At 38.3% G+C, this 23765-nt stretch overlaps 1 protein-coding gene across 4 annotated transcripts in view; it reads right to left on the bottom strand.

The window, feature by feature from the left end:
• Positions 1 to 23765, bottom strand: part of NAALADL2 (N-acetylated alpha-linked acidic dipeptidase like 2) — a 1187116-nt gene that overhangs the window by 23467 nt on the left and 1139884 nt on the right. For all 4 annotated transcript variants that reach the window (XM_038583938.1, XM_038583935.1, XM_038583936.1 and 1 more), the window contains one exon: positions 17553 to 17748. In XM_038583938.1, coding sequence (XP_038439866.1) covers positions 17553 to 17748 — 196 coding nt within the window. The remainder of the gene's footprint in view (positions 1 to 17552; positions 17749 to 23765) is intronic.

The following is a 23765-nucleotide window of genomic DNA, read 5'->3' as shown; positions in this document are numbered from 1 at the left end:
GGTTCCAGTGGCTTGACACAATGGCATCATTAGAAGTAATAAAAGCAGTGATAAACAGGAGAAACAACAAAACACTGAACTGTTTACTCATTTTTTTTTCTAAAAACAGACCAGTCTACTAGTCTGTAAGATCCTACTGAGTTACCACCTCCCCGTGATGCCTGCCTACATCCTCCCCAGCTCTGAAGAAAACAACAGAATCACTCACTCTTCTAAATAATGGCAATGGTTTCTTTCTTGGGATATATTCCTTTTAACCTTATTTTACAATTAATTTTAAAGATATTTTGATTCTGTATTAGGTTACGAGAATAGAGGAAACAACTAAACTCTCACAGAGGTTGCAATAGCAAGTAGGGGCCACTAACCCCAGGGATACGAAAAGGTTGGATTTAGTAAATCTTAAAACCTCAAAGGAGGTGTCCTATGAAACTGCAACTCAGACCTCTGAACAGAGGTCACTGCTCAGCCATTATTAACGTCCCTGAGCTCAGGGATGGGACCCTGTGAAACTGGAAGCCAGATGTATAAGGAATGGAGACTAGACAGTTGGTACTGGTGTCGCTGATGAGGATCACGAGCTTGGTTGAGTTAACGTTGGGGGGAAAAAGTGCAGATGAGAGCTAACTGCTGCTACTAAGGTGAACTGTCACCACTCGGGTGAGGAAGCGTTTCTAGAGTAGTCATCGACATGAGAAGAAAGTGAACACAAGAACCAAAGGCCAACAGGACAGAGTGTCTCTTTCTCTTCCCAAGCTCCTGTTTTCCCTTTGTGCCTCCCATCGGGGTCTAATGAGGACTCCGGGTGGCCCAGCAGGGATGCAGTCTGTAGATGCCCAGTTCCAGGTCCACAGCATGGTAGTATACAGGATGGGGTTCAAACTGAAAGGCTAAAACTTAATAAGGGGCCCATGTATGGAAACCAAGCTATTGTTTATTCCACAGTCATATCCCTTACATTCTCAGGTGGAGTAGGCTGAGAGGTGGCCCCGAAGATATGGCCACGTCAGAATCCCTGCGACCTGGATACACGTTGCCTGATTTGGGGAGGGGGGGGGGAAGAAAAGTGTCTTTGCAAGTGTGGTTAAGCTAAGGCTCTTTATGAAAGGAGATCATCTTGCAGTATCTGGACAGGCCCTAAAAGAGAGATGGTGAGATATTAGGTAGATATACAGAGGAGAGAAGAAGGCAAGATGGAAACTGAGGTGGAGATTGGAGTGATGTGGCCAAAAGCAAGGGGATGAGTGCTGGAAGCTCCTAGAAGCTCTTAAGAGGCAAGAGGTGGCTTCTTCCCTAGAGTCTCTGGAGAGAGCGAGGAGCTACTCACACTTGGATTTCAGACATCTGGCCTCCAAACTTGTGAGAGCATGAATTTCTGTTGTTTTTAAGCCTGGTAATTTGTGAAGACAGCCACAGGAAACGAATAAACAACTTTGCTTATGCCATAGATATGAGACACTTTGTACAATTTATAATAAAAAGACAAAATAATAATCATAAAACTTTCAATTTACTAGAGGAAGTTTCATTTGCTTAAAACATTTACCAGTATAAAATATCACTAGTAGCCTTAGAGCAATGAAATTTGACTAAACCAAAGAAAGAAAGAAAGAAAGAAAGAAAGAAAGAAAGAAAGAAAGAAAGAAAGAAATTTGACTAAACCTAATCTAAATTGTATGCAAAATTAATCACTCAACAGTTAGAAGAAATCTGACTGTGTAGACTATCAAGTCTTTCATTTGGGAATTACAGTAATAAATATATAAAATGGAAAAGCAAACATTTTCTGAAGTAAAATGAAACAAAGGTATTCATCAACCTCCAGAAATTAATCTGGAAAAATATTTTGCTCTATTTTTAATTCTTTATTTCCAATGTCCACTACGATTTTCTATTCATTCATTTGATATTCCATTTTAGAAAGGAAAAGAAAACCGGCACTGTAATCAGCTTTCAGAAAATGTCTACTCTTTATTTTTTCAAAACTGTCCACTTAATTTCATAGTTATTAGTTAAGAAAAGGACAGAATTGGGAACATGGGGAGTTTGCAGCAACTCTCCGAAAGAGTACTTAACATTTGGTGCATATATTACTTTCTCTCCTCCTAAACTTGTATATCTGACAAGGCTACGTTTTGAATGATATTCTGTAAAATTAGATTGAGTTAGCATATCTTCCAAACTCCCTGGTGGAGCATATGTAAGCTTTGATTAGAAAATGAGACCTACTATGATTAGCAATAAAAAAATTTGGAGACACTTTAACTGGCACATTGGAGGGCTGCTCCTTCCAAAAATATTTGGCCATGTTTCCTCACATTTTGCATTATAGTATAAAGAGCCAATTACTATTTGCATGTAATTATTTCTGGATGAGAAAAAGAAAGAAAGGTAAATTTTTTAGTCTACATTAGGATTAGCCAAATATAGCCAGACAGATACAAACAGAATTTCTTCCCAAGATTTCCATCTAAAGTGCTTACCAAAAGTAATCTCACCTTGTCGATCCTATTATTTAAGCTGAAATCATGAGAACCTCAATTGGAAAACAGAGAAAAGTCATTTGGTCCACATCAGAGCTATTAAAATCCACTGCTCATGTAAGAAATCTGTAATTCTTGATCACTTCCCTATCTTTTACCCTTACAGCTAATCCATCCCCAAGTCCTGCAGATTCTATCTCCAGAATGTTACAAATTCTCTTTCCTGTGGCTACTTCCACCAATATGACCTTTGGTAATGGTTAATTTTATGTGCCAACTTAGGTTGGGCAGGCCGCCCAGTTGTTTGGTCCAACAACACAATCTATATGTTACTGGGAAGGCTCTTCGTAGACGTGATTAACATTTACAACTGGTTGACTTTGGATAAAGAATATCTTGGTAACGTGAGTGAGCCCCATGCAGTCAGTTGAAGTCCTTAAGCACAAAAACTGAGATTTCCTGATGGAAAAAAAGTAAATAAAAAAGGGAACTCTGCCTCAGGACTCTGATATAGAAATCCTTCTAGAATTTCTAGCCTGCCCTACAAATTTCAGACTAGGACTGCAGCATTAAATTTTCACCATTCCCAGCTTACCTGCCCTATGGATTTCAGACTTGTCAACGTTTACATTCCCATGGGCCAATTCTTTAAAATCTATCTATCCATCCATCTACCCATCCATCCATCCATCCTATTGGTTTTATTTCTCTGGAGTACTCTGTCGGATAAATTTAGATCATTAAAGTATCGCATCATTTTTAATCTTCCACTTCTCCCATTATGTCTATAATCCCCTCTCTACATAACTTAGAGGAATACAAGACAGATAGACAAACCAGCAGAAAGAATTGTGTTATCCTCTGCTTAAAATCAGATTTCAAAGGCAACTGGAAAGAGCATCTAACTCCCTCTTCATGGGCTCTAGGCCCTTGTCTAATTCTTCAGTCTCAACCCAAGTTGCTTTCCCCCAATTCATTTGGCTATCTTAAAAAAAAAAAAAAAAACTGAATTATTTTCCTTTTTTCCTTTTTTCTTTTCTTTTCTTTTCTTTTCTTTTCTTTTTTTCTTTTCTTTTCTCTCTTTTCTTTTCTTTCTTTTCTTTTCTTTTCTTTTTTTTTCGTTTTTACTTCTAGACACTTTTAAAGTTTGTAATTACATATTTATTTGGCTTGTTGTCTGTGTATTCTGTTTCTTCCCACCAAAGAGTAAGGTTCACAAGGGTAGGGCTGATATTTACATTTTTGAGCATGGTATTCTCAGTAGTTCTGGCATTTGGTGAACACTAAAGCTTTGCTGAATTAGTAAGTGGAATTAGTAGTAATGGAATTAGTTGTAAACCCAGATAAGTATTTTTGAAGAAGTGGCACTGATTGCTAACTCACAGGTTAGAAAGACAACAAGATTAAAAGTACAAGAAATAAAATATCACCTAACCCACAGGTATTAGTCCTATAGCTGAGGTCTGAGTAGTGACAAAGGGTTAAATAACCATTTTTTGTGAGATAAAATATATTTTGTTTCTGCTTCTCTTTATTGGTTTGAAATAGGATCATTTTATTCACTTTAACTTTTTCTTATTAATCTCCTTCTTTTATTCTACTCTTATCTGTGAAGCTACTACTACTAAACTGGTCATTAATTTAGCTAAAAAATAAGATTCAGAATGGCTGGAATCAGGTTTTATTGCTAACTGATGTATGTCATTTACCATCTCTGGCAACTTCAGGGAAAAATTTTATTTTTTCTGAAGTTTGGGGACCTTAACTCTAAAATCGGGGAAAATATCTACCTGGATGAGTGATGGCAGATCAGAAAAATTATGTAGAGAACATCAAAGAAAAAAAATGGAATCTTCCATACATGGCCTTGTTGGGTATGGTAAAGTAAGAGAGTGAGAGGGCTTTGAAGCAGAAAGCCCTGGTATAACTATCAGATCCCACAATGTTCGTGTGGGATGTGAAGATCAGCACCAAGCACCAAGTATATTAAATGTCTGAACATGACATGGATTAGTATTCATTCGAAAATCCCTTTTTGGGGGGCATCTGGTTGGCTCAGTCCTTAAGCGTCTGCCTTTGGCTCAAGTCATGATCCTAGTGTCCTGGGATGGACCTGGGAGTCTGCTTCTCCTTCTCCCTCTTTCCCTCCCCCTGCTCATGCATGCTCTCTCACTCTCTCTCAATAAAAATAAATAAATCTTTAAAAAAGGATTTTTAAAAGATTCTATTTATTTAACTGAGAGAGAGAGAGAGAGAATGAATGAATGGATGAATAGGGGAGAAGCAGAGGGAGAGGGAGAAGCAGACTCCCCGCTGGCAGAGCCTGGAGCCAGACTCCTGGGATCATGACCTGAGCAGAGGCAGAGGCTCAACCAGCGGAGAGACCCCGGTGCCCTCATTTAAATATTCCAATAGACAGTACCTTTGACTCTGTAACCTCTCCTCGGAGGGGAAATATATTACAAATTGAACAATTCCAATAAATGCTGGCGCGAGACATCCCTCCACTTCCACCACCACCGCCACCAGTTGTAGCACAAAGCAGATCCCAGTTCCTCTGAGATCCAGGGAGAACAGCATGAAAGACCTCGTTGGTTTTTCTGAATAAAGTCTTCAATAGTATTATCAAAGCACAGAAAAAGATACACAGCACGAACGTCACACAGGATTCGAAGGCAGAAGAAGGGAGACCGTCCTCTTCGGCGGTGGCTGCCGACAGGCAGGTAGGCAGGTGGCAGAAATGAGAGTCAGGGTCCTCAGGCAGCTCCTGGAAACTGCCTGCTTGGGAGCTGCAGGCACCTGGTGATGTCACCGAGGCTTTTCTTTCAGTCCTGGTAGTTCTTGATTCCTTGAATGTTAGCGGACCCCCCAACACTTCTGACGGACACCCAGGCTTCCACTTGTGTCTACTGAAACCATTTCTACTTAGAATTACTGGACTGTCTTCTAGTCTTTTCATTGACACCTGTCTCATCAGAATGTTTGTATATTAAAATATTTTCATGTATTTATAACCTTAACATACAAAATTTCAGTGCTTTTCATAAAGTTTTATCTTCTAGCTCCTAACATTTAAAATGCAAGTTAATTTAATATACAATTGATATAATCCTAATAAAAAAAATACAACCAAATCTCAAATTACATATGGTGGGATTCTAGTATTTCCTTTCGATCTACCAGAAAAAAATCCTAATACAATTGTATATTAAATTGCATATTATATTTAGTTCTAAGTATCCTTTCATCCTAGTGTCCTTATAACTTTCCAAGTTGATGTCACTTCAGTATGGTTATATATTCACAGCCTCTTTTTTTTTTTTTTTTTTTGGTCCATGTGATGAAAATGTTATAGTATTGCGTACTCAGTAAGCAGGTTGGATGAACAACACAACCAAAGGTAGTGGTTGGCACACCATGAAAGCCCTAGTGGTGGCCACTGGGGAAGGACAGACATTTGTATCCCTTTCCTCAACTGGAGTAGCCCATGTAATCTGTCACTTGAACATAATATCACACTGGGGTGGGGCACAGATACAAACATGTGCTCCCCAGAACTGTGTCAATCAGTTTTGAGTCCTTTCTGTGTGTGCCCGCTCATTATGTGGTAGCTGCCCATGTTTCTCCATATTTGTGTGTGTGTGTGCGCGCGCACGCGGTATAAAGGTCTACTTTCTTATTATAAGAATAAGATGATGCTACTAATCATCTAGATATTGGCAAATTCAATGATTTCTGGGCATTGGCTCCAGTAAACATACGATCTACATCACAATCAAGTGCTCTAATTTCATTATGGGACAAAACAAAATATTACGTACTTTAGTGGGTACAAAGAAAATACTGAGCGTGATCCTTTCCCTTAGTTCTCTTTGGATCCCATTAAATCAGCATGGAAACACTATAAAGTATGTTACACTGGGAGATAAAATAGATGATGGAGGAGAGAGAAATAAATGATAAAATATTTACCATGGTTTTGCAGAGAACTTAACATTTTGTAATTTTTCTTACCTCGCTCAAATCATTATTTCAATAATTATTTTTAAAGAGCATCAAAAGCTGGCTGACATTAGTCTATGGATACTTTCCGTTATCTTACAGATCTGCCTGCTTATCTTCTCTGACTTAACCGATGAGAAGAACGACTCTCGTGGAAGTTAAGTGACTGGTAGGATAATCTCATCAGTGGCCTTTTAGGGCTTACACCCCCATCTCTAAAGTCCCCGTTTAGTGATTCCTTCTCGATACTGCACTGTTGTTTTTTTTTTTTTATGTAAAAACATTTCTAACTATGATATATGAGATTAGGCAGACAAACGTCCCTCCTCTTTTAACTGCGCTTAAGATTTATGGAAACCAGAAAGGGTAGGCGGTATTTTGGGACAAGGTAATTTTATTAATTCAGACAATAGGACATATCTTTTTTTTTTTTTTCTCCAGAAGCAGGAATAGACTTGGTGCCTCGAGGAAGCACTTTTGCAAATTTTTGGGCCAAGAGATAGAACTGTGAGTGTAGAACAAATGAAACTTAGCAAGCCCTTATGAAAATATCTGGCTAGATGTGCACCAAAATCGAACCAAATTTATGGGTGACTTCCAAGAAAGCTAGGGATACCTTGGATCACACATATGCAGCACTGTCTAGCAGGAAGATCGCCAGTTTTAGTGACAATGAGATAGGTTCAAATCCCATTTATGCAACATATTAGCTTTTCCTAAGTTTCCGCTTCCTTGCCCGCATACAGGTGGTCACAGGGCTGATGCTGCCATACTGTTAGAAGTGTGATAGATGATATATGAAAATATACAGCCCAGTGCCTGGGCAAACTAAATCCTCCTCTGTGAGGAATATGGTTATTGTTTTGGTTCATAATGTTATTAAATACACCATAAAATCCCCCCTCGCTCTCAGACTGGCAATGTGTCTTGTTTTGCAAATATGACAACAGTTAATTTTTCTCACCTTATACAGAAAGAAACCTCAAACCTGAGAAACATTTTTGTGAAATTTAAACAGTTCTGCACACATGAGTGTCTATTTTGATCCCGGTAGACTGAGTTTCAGACCAACTAGCCCGATAAAGTGGCTGTGGTCAATTGAAATTTTTTAAACAAGTGTTTCAACGTCTAATCAAATTGCAGTGAACGTGATCTGTCAAAATGGGATATGTTCTTTGTTTCAGTATTAACCCAACGGGCTATTAAAGAAAGAGGCTTGGATTTCAGTATATTAATTTTTGTTTTCATTTGGGAGACTTTTTTTTGTCCCTTTCAGAAGTAGAAACTTTAAAAATATGAAAGGGATACATAATTATGAAGCTAATGTATATGTTTATCATAAAAGAGTAAAGAGAGTGTATGTAATGATCAGCATTATAAAGATTTTGTACATGAGCCAGGTCTTCAATCCTTTTCTGGAAATTTTACATTGTGTAGATTATAAAACTCTGTATTCATACATATTCTTTTGTGCAAGTGGCCGCTATTAAAAATATTTTAAAAGCATTATGGTAATTCTTAATCACTAGTTATTTTCTTTCATAGCCTAAAGAAACCAGAGGCATTGCTGATAGAATTAATGACAAGAGAAACAATGGTGGGATTTTAGCTCCATTCAGACCACCCACACCTCGCTAAAAAGAAATAGTACAACCCGAACAAAGTAGTTATTATCCCAATCAAACCCTGAACATGAGGTTCTATTAGTAGTTATACAGCTAACTCTAATTAAAACACCATGAAAACTGTATAATGAAATTGCTTTATTCTGAAATGTGCTTCTTTCTGGGAGAGAGGGGAAGGGGTTGGATTTCAAGCTCTTAAAACTCTTAAAACCAAATGTATGTACAGAAGACATAGCTAGACACCTGATCATAGGGTGTCTGGGAAGTGTGTTCTTTAATAGTTCTGTCTAATGTCATCGCTTGCCTGAGTGTAAACTAGATCTAACGTCTTTCAAAAGCAAAGTTTTGGGAGCTTATGTGTTTGGAAAGTACTTTTAATGGATTGCTTGCTTTGTTTACTCTTGGCTTAAGGCAGAAGCATCTTGACATTTACATTGCTATTTTTCTGCTTTCAAGGGTGTGAACAAAAATATTGTCTTGGCTTAGATTAGCTTGAAATTGTCCTCTGAACTTCTTCCGGGCCATTCCAGCTATCTTGGAAAGGGATTCCTTTTTTATGATCCTTCTCCCGGAGTTTTCATGAGGACACAAGGCTAGACACAGCCCTCCCTTGCCCCGCCAGCCCGACAGGTGTAAGCACATGCACCCACGTCCTTCAACTTACAAATAGGTTGCGTTCCCCAAATTCCCGATTGAGGTCATTACTTGGAACCCTCATGTCTCCTCCCAAAGAAATAATCATAAATGCAGGTGTTTACATGGCACCCACAGACTACTTACTCAGGATGCAGCTGAAATACCACACATTTAGAGAGAACGATAGGACAGTACTACTCTATGACCAATAGTTTTGTTTTGAGCATTAATAATGAGTCTTCAATTATTTCAAATGAGGACGTTCACTGCCCTGGAGCTTCAACTGTGCCATGCGGCCAGCATTCCCCACTGGCTCCTGCCTGTTTCCTCCTCGGTTTTCCACACCCTGAAATAAAACCACTGCATGGGGCGCTTGCGTGGTGCCCTCAGCGTGGCGTCTGACTCCTGGTTCCTGCTCAGGTCGTGATCTCAGGGTTTTGAGATGCAGCACCCCCACTTCCACACTCAATGCGGAGTCTGCTTGAGTTTTTTTCTCCCTCTGCCCCATCTACCTACTTGGCTATTCATGCTCTCTCTCTCTCTAAAATAAATGAAATTAATTAAAAACAAAACAAAACAAAACAAAAACCACTGCAATACCCATGTAAGGGGTGGATCACTGAATCTTCTCCCCAAAGCCACACCAAGTTTCTGATCCTTTGGTAAAAATCCTCCTATAATCCCATATAATCAGTTAATAGTGCAGCAATGCATATGTCTATCTGTCTGTCTGTCTGCGAGTATATATATTTTGTAGTTGGGAGGGAAGGAAACCCTTATTAGCTGTTGCTGTTTAACTGTGACTCTTTAAATATGTAGAGACAAAACGTGGGATCTCATCCAGCTGCCTATTAATAGAAAACCTTTGCCAATCACATTTGTGCTGAGAGCAGTTTGAACACCCCATGGTTTCCTATTTGTACACTAAAAGTTTAAAGTCAAAGATCGTTCTGTGTCCCTGCAGCTTAGTGTAGTCACTTAAAATAAAGGAGCAACAGGTAGCGCTTTCCTATTTTTAAGACTATTTAGCTTGGTCTAAGGGCAAGTGAGGGAAGGAGGGATGGAGACAGAACGGTAGCTTTGAGAACTCATGCACAAAAGGATTCTAAAAATTGTGGACAAGGCCAAAAATTTGGGAGAAATTTCCTAAAACAAGCGTGGAAGAATGCATATCCTATAAGATATTAAATTTCAAGCACAAAATGGCTGGTGCTCAAATCTAAGAAGTGGCTCAAACTTCAAAACTCAAAAGGGAGGATCTTCCCTAAAAGACTGTGCTGCTTGCAATAGTGTTTCCTGAACATATAAAATATGTATTTTGGGGGAAAAAATGTGTTTTGAGAGAAGGCTTTCCTCCTGGAAAAGGTTTGTCATTCAGAGTGTCCACATTAATTTTGGAAGCTAATAGTATTTAAATAGGTTTACTCCTTAAAAAAATAAAAATAAAAATTGCATGTTTGATTCCATCCCCTCCCATTTTTAAAATTTTCTGTGGGACCTTGCTTTTAGCCAATGTTTAAGGGGAAGGACTGTATAATAAAAATTAAAATGAAAGAAAATTTTCGCTGTGGTGACCCTGGGGAAAGAGAAGGTGTGGTACTGAATTTTTAAATACTTCTCCTTTGGTGAAAAGAGAAATGAGGAAGATGTTTCGGAATCCAGAACACTATCAAAGTCAGCAGTAAGATCAGCAGAATGGAATAAAAGTTGTTTTGATTTTCTAATATTCATATAGAATTCTATTGTTTACAAATTATCTTCTCACATTTATCCTCACTTCATCTAATTTTATTTTATTTTTTTTAATTTTTTTTTATTTATTTATGATAGTCATACAGAGAGAGAGAGAGGCAGAGACACAGGCAGAGGGAGAAGCAGGCTCCATGCACAGGGAGCCCGACGTGGGATTCGATCCCGGGTCTCCAGGATCGCGCCCTGGGCCAAAGGCAGGCGCCAAACCCCTGCGCCACCCAGGGATCCCTAATTTTATCCCAGTAATTTATCTACCTTTATCCTAATATTAATAGCCCTTTGGGGTTTTTAATTTTGTTGGGAAATTGACTTTCAGAGTTACTATTTAGCTTTCTCTAAGCCATGCAAGTATAAAAGACATTTTCCCATTCAAACCCCTTCATACTTTTATAAATCCCAAATCTTTTTATAAATCCCAATCTCACTGCTGTATGGTGTTTTTAATTCTGAAAGCTATTCTGTGAAGGAGTGAGCTGCCTACAATAGAAGGCAATATTATTAAAGCATATTGTATGGCAAGAGAGGAAAGGCAATTCAGTAGAGAAAGGATAGTCTTTTCAACAATTAGTGCCGGGACTACTAGACATTCACACGCAAACATAACGTCTCTGAATATATAGACCTTGCACCTTTCACAGAAATTAACTCAAAATGGATCATCGACCTTTTGTAAAATGTAAAACCATGAAAATCCTAGAAGAAAACACAGGAGAAAACCTGGGTGACTGTGGGTTTGATGATAAACATAGACACGGCCAAAAGCATAACCCATTAAAGAAAAAGTTGATATGTTGGGTTTCATTAAAATCAAAACTTCTGCTTCACAAAAGAGACTGATGAAAGAATGAAAAGACCTCCCAGGTCACAATCTGGGAGGAAATACTGCAAGATACATGCCTGATAAAAGACGTGCAGCCAAAATATAAAAAGAACCTTTAAAACTCAACAATAAGAAAACCAGTAACTTAAGAAGTAGGCAAGAGACTTGATGAGATGCCGCAATGAAGATTCAGAGGTGGGAAATAAGCATATGAAAAAAAAAAATCCTCAACATCATATTTTGTTAGAGATTTGCAATTAAAATGATGAGATACGATTACTCCTCTGTGAGAATGGCTAAAACCCAGAAGTCCGACAACAAATGTTGGTGAGGCTGTGGGGCAACCCAAAGTTTCATTCCTTGCTAGGGCGGTTGCAGAATGCTACACCCAGTTGGGCAGTTTCTTACCAAGGTAGACGCAGGCTGCCTACGGGCCAGCAGCCGGGCTCCTCGGTCCTCACCAAGACCAGCTGCAAGTGCACAACCACACTAAGACCTGCCCACCAAGACTTACAGCGGCTTTACTCCTAATTGCCAACATCTGAAAGAGGCCACGTGCCCTCTGATGGGTGAAGAGATAGGCACACTGTGCTGTACTCATACGATGAAACAGTGTTCGGTGATAAAAATAACGTAGAAAAGACTCAATCACACTGCCGACTGAAGAAGCCCATCTGGAAAGGTGACATACTGTGTGATTAAATGATGGAACATTCTAGAAGAGGAAAAACTGTGGGGACATGAAAAAAGACCGTGGTTGCCAGGGGCTCAGGCAGGAGTGGGAGAGAGATAAGTAGGAGAAACAGATTTTTAGGGTGTGAAAGTACTCTGTACGGTATAGGAATGGTGGGTGTGCACCACTGCACACTTATCAAACCCAGAGAATGTAAAATATGGAGTAAACCCTAACGGAAGCTATGAACTGTAGTTAGCACTAAGGTATAAATTATTCATGTTGGCTCATCAGCTGTAAAAAAATGTACTACACTATAGCAGGCAGGTGGATAATAGGAATAATAGGGAAACCAATAGGGAAACCCGGCCCTTGCGGGTGGGGAAACCGGGCCTGCGTGTGAAGGGTTATATGAAGACTGTACTTTCTGCTCATTGCTTCTCTAAGTCCAAAACTGCCCTAAAAAAGATTTTCTTTCTCTCTTCCTTTCTTTAAAAAAAAATATATATATAGTAGTAGAGAATGAATAGGTTCACTGGGTCAGACTGCTTACTTTGCCTTTGCAGAATAAATCCAGGGAGTTAAAAAGAATCCGACAACAAAACAGATGCCACAAGCTCCCATCTCCAGACAATGCCAGTTCCCAGGAGGGGTAGGACAGTACATGTTGGAGTCATAGTAAAGGAAGAGGAGAGATGAAAAGATTCACAATTTTTAAGAAAAATGCATAATTCGTTCCCTATTCAGGGGCAATGAGTCAAATTTGACACTGTGGGATTTTGACAGTAGTAATATTTTTGAGATGCTTTGTAGCTTTTAATGTGCTTTCCCTTACACGGTCCCTGATGATGCACATTGTTTCATCTGCTCCCCACGGCCTACTAAGCTCAGTGACTCTGGAGCACTTTGCAGCTTTCCATTGTATCGCTGCCATCCATCACCGCATTGTTTCCTGCTCCCCTCCCTCACGATTAGAAGAATTCCCCGATTAGAGAGGTGAGGCTGAACACTGTGAGTGCCCATCGGATCAGATTCTTAGAGCTAAAAGGGACTTTAGAAATTATCAGGAAATGATCCTATAATTGCCCTGAGCCCTGAGACACTGAGCGCCTTAACTAGTTGACAGAGGAGGCACTGGCTGCTATGTATCCCTGCTTCACCGGTCTAGGTCCAGGGGAATCCTAAAAAAAGAACCTGAAATAAGGTTCTCAAAGCCCTTCAAGCCCTAAATTCATTAGTTCTTCCTTAGCATCATCTCCCAAATCTGCCCTTTGCTCTTCATTGCTGACACCAACATGCCAAGTTAGGTTCCCAGCACCCATGCGGTCCTTACACCCAGAGTCTTTCTGGAGGATTCTGTTCTCTTCGAGCACCAGATAAAGTTTCCTAATGACACAGTTTTCCTCATGGCTCCTTTTGTGTAAGAAAATAAAGTTCGAAGCTCTCCACAGAGAATGTAAAGTACTCCACGGTTGGGTTCCTGGATACCGCTCCATAATTATGACGTAATAGCCATCCAAACTACCCCACTTCCTGTTCTCGACCCCCCGGTACACAGGGCACAGCCTCTCCTTTGTGACTTTCTTCACGCTATCCTCCCCTGCAATTGCTTCCTTTCTTAGTCGGTCTGGGCTACCGTAACAGAATATCATAGACTAGGTGCCTTATACACCACCCAAAGTTATTTTTCACAGTTCTGGGGGATGAAAGGCAAAAGATCAAATCCCTGACAGATTTGGCATCTGGTGAAGGTCTGTTTCCTGGTCCCCAGTCATCCTGTCCTCACAAGGCAGGAAATGGTAAGGGAGCTCTCTGGAGTCTCTTTTACAAGGGCAGTAATCCCCCTCATGAGGGCTCTGCCCTCTTGACTTAATCGCCTCCCAAGGTCCCACCATTGACTATCATCCTACTGAGGATCACATTTCAACATATAAACTTGGGGGGAACAAAACCATTCAGTCTATCGCACTCCCTCAGTTAACGGACATTCCCTTAAGCCCAGATAAATTTCCCTCTTCCCTTAAAAAAGTTACTCGACCACCACAAGATGATCATTTATCCCCTCACCGAATCCCAACAACACTTCTTGCCCGTAGCATTCATCTCCTGATGAATTTGCACAGGTATTCTTCACATTTTTTGATTTTTGATTTATATAGTTTATGTCTTGAATTAAACTCCTTAAAAGCAGAGGTCTTATATGGCCAGTTTCCATCAGTACGCTTGCACAGAGCAATGTTCACTGGAGGTGTATTTATGAGGAAGACAACAAATTCTACATGCAACATCATAGGATTTCAAAACCTTCAATCTCCTGATGCCAAATTATGGAGAAAATTTCTTCACAGATTTCAAAAATACTGTTTCAGTGTTTAGTGACACTTTGGTTGAGGAGGTATCCTTTGGGACATGATCCAAATTCCAAATGAAATATTTAGCTTTATACAATGAACTTCTGTCAACAACTTTCTTGAAAAGCAAATTACTTTTGACTTCCTCCTTGTGTATTTGATGAGAATTGTCATAACACCATCAGGTTGAAGAGTGAGATTCTTACATGAATAACATCTCTAAAGGTTATTTAACATTAGGAAAATGAATCCTGTTCACCAAATGTTCTTTTATACAATGTAATTAACAATTTTATCTTTACTCCATATGGTTATTATTACAATCAAATTTTCCATTTTCTTAAACTGCATATGATCTTGTCACACCCATTTTTGTACTTTGAACATTTCCTACCCCATCAAGGAAGAGCTTACAGGCATTGGGAGTAGAAATTCTACTGTAATTTTGAAAATTTTGCTTCAAGAATTTTAGAAATATGAATTCTCCACCAAGAGAAAATATGAAGTAGGATGATTTGTTATATATTTCAGAAATGAAGTAAAAATTCATGACAGTCTTGGGATAAAGGTCAGTCAGATAAATCAAAATGAGGCTATCTATTCGCATCTGTCTATTTAAATCTATTTGCCGTCGGCATATATATGAATTAATAGGGCCAAAGAGAGTAATGGCACACATGTATATTTCTTCAATAACTGTAGCAATAGTTTAAAATAATGCCAAAATATTGAACCATAAGCTTTCAGTTCTAAAGTTTGAGTTAGAACATTTTCATAGTAAACATTTTGAGGCTTCCACACTGGGATGCAAGGTAGCTGTCATCATATCACTAACAGGGGAAAGGATCACTTTCTTATTCATTGTTAACTCAGGACAAGATCAACATTTCCTTTTTTACTCAAAATGTGAATATAACTGAAGTGGTAATGGAAAGTTTCTCTGGACATATACATACCTCAGACCATACAGGTCTTCTATGTCTAGTGCAAGGGCCAAGGAATGGTGGAAGACTTTACTACATCACAATATATAAAACTATATTCTCAATGTATGATTTTTATTAATTTCTGGATTTTTCATAAAGTAAAAATGAGGGCAATTTTTACATTCTAAAAATACAGTTTACTTATTCTGATTAAGACTTTTTAATAATGCCAAATTTAATAACATGGTATATTTATTTCTTTAGTTATTATTATATCTACCATACACTATACTTTACTTAGTTACCTTGTTCATTCTGTTTCCCCGTCCCCATTTCTGAAATACAACCTCATCAGAGCAGGTGTTATTAACTTGAGGCAACTTCTATGTGTCTGGAGCTTGTAAGACTGTCTTAAAATATCTGTCACAATAAATTAACAGTTTTCAAAGTCGTATAATGTAGAGTTGTAGTGTTAGGAGAAATGATATAAGGATTTTAAATGAAAATTTGAGTTTAACATCATAAAGGGAAATCACCAAATATCAAAAGTAGGAAACATTTCTTATCTTAAGCAAGTCTCTTTCTTTTTTTAAAAATATTTTACTTATTTATTCATTCATGTGAGACACACAGAGAGAGGCAGAGACACAGGCAGAGGGAGAAGCAGGCTCCCTGTGGGGAGCCCGATGTGGGACTTGATCCCGGGACCCCGGGGTCACACCCTGGGCCAAAGGCAGATGCTCAACCACTGAGCCACCCGGGTGCCTCGGCAGGTCTCTTTCTACTACTATCTTGTTTTATAAATGTAGACGTGAAGATGCAGAGAGATCAAATGTTTTATCAGATCCCAGAATGTTGGTACTAAAGGCCACCTTAAACCTCAGAGACAGTCAAAATACTCAGAGTTACTTAGCCTATACTTTACTACAAGCAATGGTAGTGAGTCCCCTACACCATAAAAACATCACATTTAGTCTTTCAGAAACACTATTTGTCAACAACTTCTTTCTTATATGTAATTGAGATGTGCTTTCCTATGCTTCAGTTCTTCAGTCCTTTAGTCATGCACAGTATGTCTAGTCCGGGGTAGTTTTAATGTTATATATATATATATATATATATATATATATATATATAAACTAATATAACTATAACTAATACACACACACACACATATATATAACTAACAGGGGAAAGGATCACTTTCTTATTCATATACATATATACATACATATGTATGTATATATATATCCACAAACACACACACATATAAAGTCATATAGTGAAAAGTCTAAATTTGAGGTCCTTTATGAATGAGAATTCTGCACCAAATACTTTTTCTGCCTCACTATTTGTCCAAAATCTATTTGCCTCTTGCCTTTTTCTCACGTACACACACACATACATATTATATACACACACGACACATAAACACACAGACATAAATTCAACTGTTATACAAACACACACATTATATATGCATCTATTTCACAGAAGGGTGCATGTAATTATATTTTGTGTCTTGTAGAAAAATAACAAATAAGAATATGTAAAATGTTTATAACCTTTCAAACTCCATTTCTCTCTTTGTTTAGTTTCTACTATATCATGAACTATAAAATAAAAACCACATCATACTCTTCTCATCCTCTAAAAGTCAAAATTGAACCCCATTCTATCAAAGTGGGTTTATTAAAATATCTATTAAAATTGTTAAAATGTTTCTAGGAATCACTCTGTTGTGACCTTCCAACTAGTATCTCTAATCTACTGGTTGTTTCAAAATCTATCTAAATCCCACTCTCCCCTGAATATTAAACTTCTTTAGCTCTCTCTTGACAGGTAGCTTCTCTCTCTCTTGATAGAGAGAATTAAACACAATACTCTAGATGTGATCTTACTGGGAAGAATAGTATAGGCTTCTCTTCTGATTCATTCAAGAAAGTGTATTTTTCCCAATACAACTTATAATTCCATTTGGTTTTCCAGTAGCCATATCATGTCTGACCCATATGGAGCTTGAATATCAAAAAAAAAAAAAAAAATCCTTAGTAGTTTTCTATATGAATTGCTACACCAATTTGCTTTATTCTATACTCATGTAGTTGAAATCTTCTTTAGGTAGGAGAAGGGTCCTCAAATTGTATATATAATAATTACTGATATAACTCACATAATAACTACATTAAAAATAGTGTCATGTTCACAGAAGGTGCATATTCTGAAAGTTAAGCACAGAAATTTAATTGAGGGGCATAAATAAATGTTGAGACGCATATCCTACCTATAAAAACCTGGTGGCACTTGCTGTACCAGGAAGTTTTTCTCCATGTCTTGAAGAATGTCATTCAGCATTCGGACACGGATGGGAATTCTCTCCTTGGGATCATTAGCAGGACGCATCTCATCTGACTGGAAGAGTTCAGCACTTTCCCGTAGGCGAGAGGCCAGGGCTAGCAGTTGAGTGTTGGGTTGATCACCTGGTGAAGGTAAATGAGTCCACCTCAGAAGAGACATCCTCAAAGGAGCAAAATAAGCATTTTGCGATCTTGATGTCAAAAAGGAACATCAGCTAAACTTTATCATATTAATTCCACCAAAAAATATTCTACCTATTATAGTCTAATAAAAGTATTAAATTGATTGCTACCACCACTACGACTACTAATAATAATTACTAATTCTAATAATAACTGTAGTAAATAAGTACTGAGTATTGAGAGACTGCTATGTTCCAGGCACTGTATTGAGCACCTCCAATATTATCTCAATAATATTCACCAAAGCTTGCATTGTCATGTCTACTTCATAGCACCTGAAAATTAATTAAGGCAAGCAAGTGATCCCAGGTCATCAAGAAAATAAATGACAAGCCAGAATTAGAAGCCTGATTTTTCTGACTCAAAAATTCATGCTCTTCATGGTGTATCTTGTATTTCTAGGGGGAAAAAAATTATAAAAGAAGTTCTCTTCTGAGAGCATGAGATACTTTACTCTGTTGTGGTGTGTCCATGGGCTCTGTTCCTTTCCTAAAAATTTCCTGTAATTAAAAAGATTTTAAAATTAAAATTAAAAGATTTTATTTATTTATTCATGAGAGACACAGAGAGAGAGCGAGAGAGGCAGAGACACAGGCAGAGGGAGAGGCAGGCTCCTTGCAGCGAGCGCGATGCGGGACTCCATCCCAGGACCCTGGGATCATGCCCTGAGCTGAAGGCAGACGCTCAACCACTGATATCACAACAAAACTTGAGGTTGGGAGAGGAGAAAGTTTTGCTCATTGAGGAAAGTTAGCGCCCTAAATAACAATTAAAATAATAATGTCATTTTATGAAGATACGGTTTATCTTAAAATATAATGGTTCACTGAAGTTAATGTATGGTGATCTTACAGGACATACCCTTGTAGAAGGAAAGAATAAGACAAAACAGGCACATTTAGATTATACTGGAATCAAAAGACTAAACAACAGAAAAAAAACAAGTTCGACATCCTTGAGAGTCTTCCATTTAAGAAAGAAAAATCTGTTCTGATCTAACATATACTACAGAATTGAAGACATTACTACTGAATCAAGTGAGACAAATTGTACCATTCTCCCTTATTTAGCTTTAAATGAATTTATCTTTCATGGTGGTGAGGATGTGGAGGACTGACAGCTTTAAGAACTAACTGCCTTATTCCAGAAAGGACCCTGATAGTTGAACACCTGCCATCTGCACTATACCCTATATATTACTTCAAGGGTATAAGGTTACAAATTGAAAAATAGCTTTACTTTCAATGTTCACTCCATCATTTGTATTAGAACTGGTATTCCAAAGATTCCCAATAGCCGTTTTAATGTCAATTAGAGCCTATTTGTCCATTTAAATAAGATCCAGAAAGTAATATCACCTAATCTATGTAAGTTTTGACCCTAAATGATTTTCCCCCATGATCTTAGGATCCCTGTTAGAATGTCAGCTCTGTGAAGGCTGAGATGGTTGTCTGCTTTACTCACTGCCATTTCCTCAGACAACACTATGCCTGGCATGCCACTGAATTATCTCTTTTGATCATTGCATCATAGCATCTATATTATTTTTATCTTTATCTGTCTCATCTGTCTCCTTCCTTGAAAAGAACCCCACAAGTTCAGCAAATATGTTTTAAATGGATAAAAAAATAAATAAATGTTCATGCAAATGACTGAAGAATTTTTTGTGTACAAAAATATCCTAAGTCCAGAGAAGAAGTGAAACATGAGAGACAGACCATGGAATTGCCCAGAAATCAAGGGTCTCCAAAAATGGAAGTTCTGGGACTCCATTTCTACATTAAAGCAGTTGAGGATGTTTCATCTGTAAACAACAATATTAATTGCTACTAATTAATTCCTTCTTATTCCCTCAGTCCTCGGCTTTCTAGAGGATGAATCTACCTCTAACTTCAACCCTTCCATTTTTCCATCTTGTTATACAAAGAACAGAGCTGGATATCATAAGCAGGAGTAATATTAACAGAAGAGGGAAGAAGACAGAGGAAAGCAGAGAGAGGGAGAGGGAAGGACGAAGTGTGAGTCTGTGGCTAGTGGGATAGTGTTGAGATTTATGGAGGCCGGGTCAGGAGAGGCTCTTAAACACACTGAAGGAAACCCATCCCTACTCTTGCCTTCTACCCAATCATCACATTGCAGTGTCCTCCCCTCCAAGTCATTTGGGAGGCCGTGTGGTGTAGTGGCAAGGGCAGGGGCTTGAATCTGACAAAGCTATAGTCACGTCCTAATCCTATCGCACAAATGTATACACCTGAGAAAGACACAAACACCCCCTGCCCGACCCCACTCGCAGTTTCTTGATCTCTAAACTGCTCTTAACAACATCTAGTTTGGCTCATGGGGCTAGAGTAAGGTTAAATGTCACAATGGACATAAGACACTGAGCACATTACTTGGGCCTTTGTGGAGTGACCCCTAAAGTGCCACGGTGTCCTCAGAAAAGTTGTTCCTCTTGAGGACCATTGATAGAGGCTCCTAAAACACTCTCCAGTAGTGGATCAGAAACTCAAAGCACTTCATACTTGTCCTACGCATAAGGTCTAAGGACATGCAGGTAAGACTAGTAACCACAGCGGCGTCTGCCCCCGCTGAATCTGTATGTTCTGTTTGAACCTGCCAGGACCTGAGGCCTGCACACACTACTTCTCCCAAGGCACTTCATGTCTCGATGAGTTTCATCTTGGCATAAACCCATGTGTTTAAGTCTGCTCCACAACCTCCTAAACAAATACATACCTGTCTGATTTTATTTTATTTATTTTATTTTTTTATTTTTTACCTATCTGATTTTAAAGAATGATTTTACTACTTACTATTGTGGTCTTTCATCAGAGTTTTATACTCTGAAAAGTTTTGAATTTTAGTTTATTTCCACTATTCTTTCTTTCTTTTTTCTTTTTCTTTTTCTTTTTTTTTTTTTTTGTTCTATTTTGTGGCTGTATTTTTAAAGACTCAATTTCATCTTAAATTAAGAGTGAAATGTGCTGGTCATACTCTGAAACTACATTTTTATTTCAAACAAACATAGCCTCTTACTTTAATAGTATTTCACAGAACCTATTCTTCTGTGGATGAGCTTATCACAGTTTTAAAGGTGCTAAGAATCGCACAATAATAGCTTAGACTTCACTGATTTATAGTGACAAGGGAAAGTATGATTTATGTTCCACATAACACAGTGGTTAAAAGCAGAACAGAAGATTATTTTGGGGGAAAAATGTACGTTACTTAATGTCATTTTAAAAATATCTTGTGGCATCGCTAAACAGAAAAAAAAGAAATTGCCAATATGATTTCATCCAGGGGAAACAACAGTCCTTTATTATCTATCCTACACTTTCTATTCTTCATGCTGGCTTCTTTAGGATGAATCACAATGAGTCATCTCAGCCGGTTATTTAAAGACGCTAAACAAACAAAAACGCAGGTAGAGAAAGTGTGGGAGCCAGTGCACTGCTGGTGAATAACCTAACACTGATTTTACAATACATTGATAAAAGGATATTATTTAAAACCGCAATGTGCCAGAAGACAGTGGGTAACTGTCTAAACTGAACACAGCAGAGATCTCTCTTGCAAAGATGCCAAAGTGGCATGCTCAGGAGAAGAATCGGGTTGGCCACTTTTAAAAAAATAGGCAACATATTCTGAAGATTTTCGGATAGTCTAAATATTGCCCAATGATCCAGATAGCCAACACAGATGGAAATCTAGCAAGATTTTGAACATATTGCATGGAATATGTGTCTGTCTGCCTGGTGTAGGAACTGATCTGATTATTGGCTGCTTTGGAAGAGTGAGCAAAAGCTTCCTTGAATGAATTAAATTCATGTGTGGTTTATTTTTTACCAGTCTCCTTCTGAGGCAAAAAGTTGGACTTGTATATTCAATAACATGTGTGAATTTAATTATGTTTTGGTCAAGCCAAGAAAATGAAAAAAAAAAAAAAAAGGCTAAACAAAATTAATCAGTGTGAGGGCAAAGGTACTCTATGCTCTATTATAAGCCAAGATTAAAAGTATCTTTAAAAAAAAGCAACAACTTTAAAATTATTGCCAGAGAGGCAATACTCACAGAAAAATGGATTGTGGTACTATCCTGTCATGGGTGCAGGGTTTTATCCTAAAAATACACTTAGGGAAAAAAAAATCACAATATAACAGCCCATTACTGTGATGGGAAATTTAAAATTTAAAATTATATGGTAAGAAGTCATTACCGTATTTCAATCAATGTAGTGACACATATAAAATGTAGGTACTGAAAAGCAAACTTTAAATGAAGTACTTGAATGAGGTGCTCAGAGTAATGAAGGAAATGATGACGAAGGGGAGCTGTAGGAACTGCAACAAATTGTGACTCAGGGCTTAAGAGAAAATAATATAATTCTAAGGAATACAAAAGAGACAGCACGCTTTGTATAATAATTAAGGGACATTAATCAATAAAAATATGAGTTCAAAAAGAAGCGGGAAAAAAACAAAAACTAGTTTCAGGAGACAAGCTCTGATACTCTAGAGACAACCAGATTTCATTGCAGACCCAGCTGTCTCAACTCCTTGTTTGAACTGGGTGTGGAATAATAAATAAATAAAATGCATCTTTAAGACAGTTATGTAGTCGGAGTCCATACAAAAACACATTGTGGGCCGACAGTAAACATAGTTTTGGGAATTTGTACCCAACGGATGGCCAATCTCTATTGAATTTCTCTCAGTTTGAGCAAGCAAGGTAAGCTACTTCTGAGAGAATCCTTTTAAGTCCTTGTCATACAAAATGGTAAGTTCCAGAAATGCCAGTTTGGGTCAAACCACTAGAAATCTAACATGATTCAAAATTTCCATGGGAATAAATTCTTTTCTTAGAATTCTTTGGATTTTAGATGGACGGATTTGGATTTTTTTTTTTAGGATGGGCACAGGACCCGGTACCTAGTGCAGCCACTCTTCACTTTGGACTCTAGGGCAGTCCAACGTTGGAATTGGTGGTAATTAAAACCGAGATGTACTGATGACTAGAAACGGGCAACTTATAAAGCACATACTTAATTTTTCCTTTCGGGACATTCAGCATAAATGACTCAGAAAGAAAAAAAGAAGACATCAGATGGGTCTCAATCACCTGTGATGGTAGAAAAGAACCAAGTGACACACACTGACAATAGGAAACTACAGACGTCGGGGAACGCAGTGCGCTTGCTGCGGCCACATCACCACCTTGAGATACTATCCCTCCTTCTACAAGGAAACGGTTGACACTAACCAATTATCAGAGCTAATAAAAAAAGAAAGTAAAGTCATATAAAGTCACCATTGTCGGTTTTTCCAAGAACTGGAGGAAGTACCGCCAACAACTGTCCTACATTTAGTGAGACAATCACCAGGTGGCAACGAGCCACCCACTTCGCAACTGTTTCCTGCTGAGTCCGACTTGTACCAGATAAATGTGTACACGGGCTGATCGAATGAAGGTGACTTTTACTTTATCTGGTCATTTGTAGTTTTTACAATAATGGTAAATAGCGGAATCCCAACAAAGAAAAATAGCAGATATTAAACAGAGAGCATCAGACTTACATAGTCTTCAGCTATTTCGAAAGGTGCTGTTTTAAACTTTAAATTGTGTAGAAAGTGAGAAGGAGTGAATTTAGGTAGGTCATCAAGTGCTCCCTCCTTAGTCTGCTTCCAGGTTCCAAGGTGTGGCGGTACCCGGGGTGTCGCTGGCACCTGCCTCTGTGCCTGCAATGTTTGGACATACTTGCCTTTGCCACAAGTACACCTGAGGCGCATCAGTTATCTTATCAGTCGCTACTTACACTCTATCTCCGTGTACCGCATATAAATATTCATTCTCTAACTATTATGTGTTTGGCATTGGCCAAATATTAAGAGCCAAGGTCACTCAGTCAAAATGAGCTTTCAAGACCATCCAATAAATCAACTCAAGCAAATTATTCG

The sequence above is a fragment of the Canis lupus genome, chromosome 34 (genome assembly GCF_011100685.1).
Source record: "Canis lupus familiaris isolate Mischka breed German Shepherd chromosome 34, alternate assembly UU_Cfam_GSD_1.0, whole genome shotgun sequence".
NCBI lineage: Eukaryota > Metazoa > Chordata > Mammalia > Carnivora > Canidae > Canis > Canis lupus.
The sequence above is the reverse complement of the archived record's forward strand: the minus strand, read 5'-3'. Positions and strand labels throughout refer to the sequence as shown.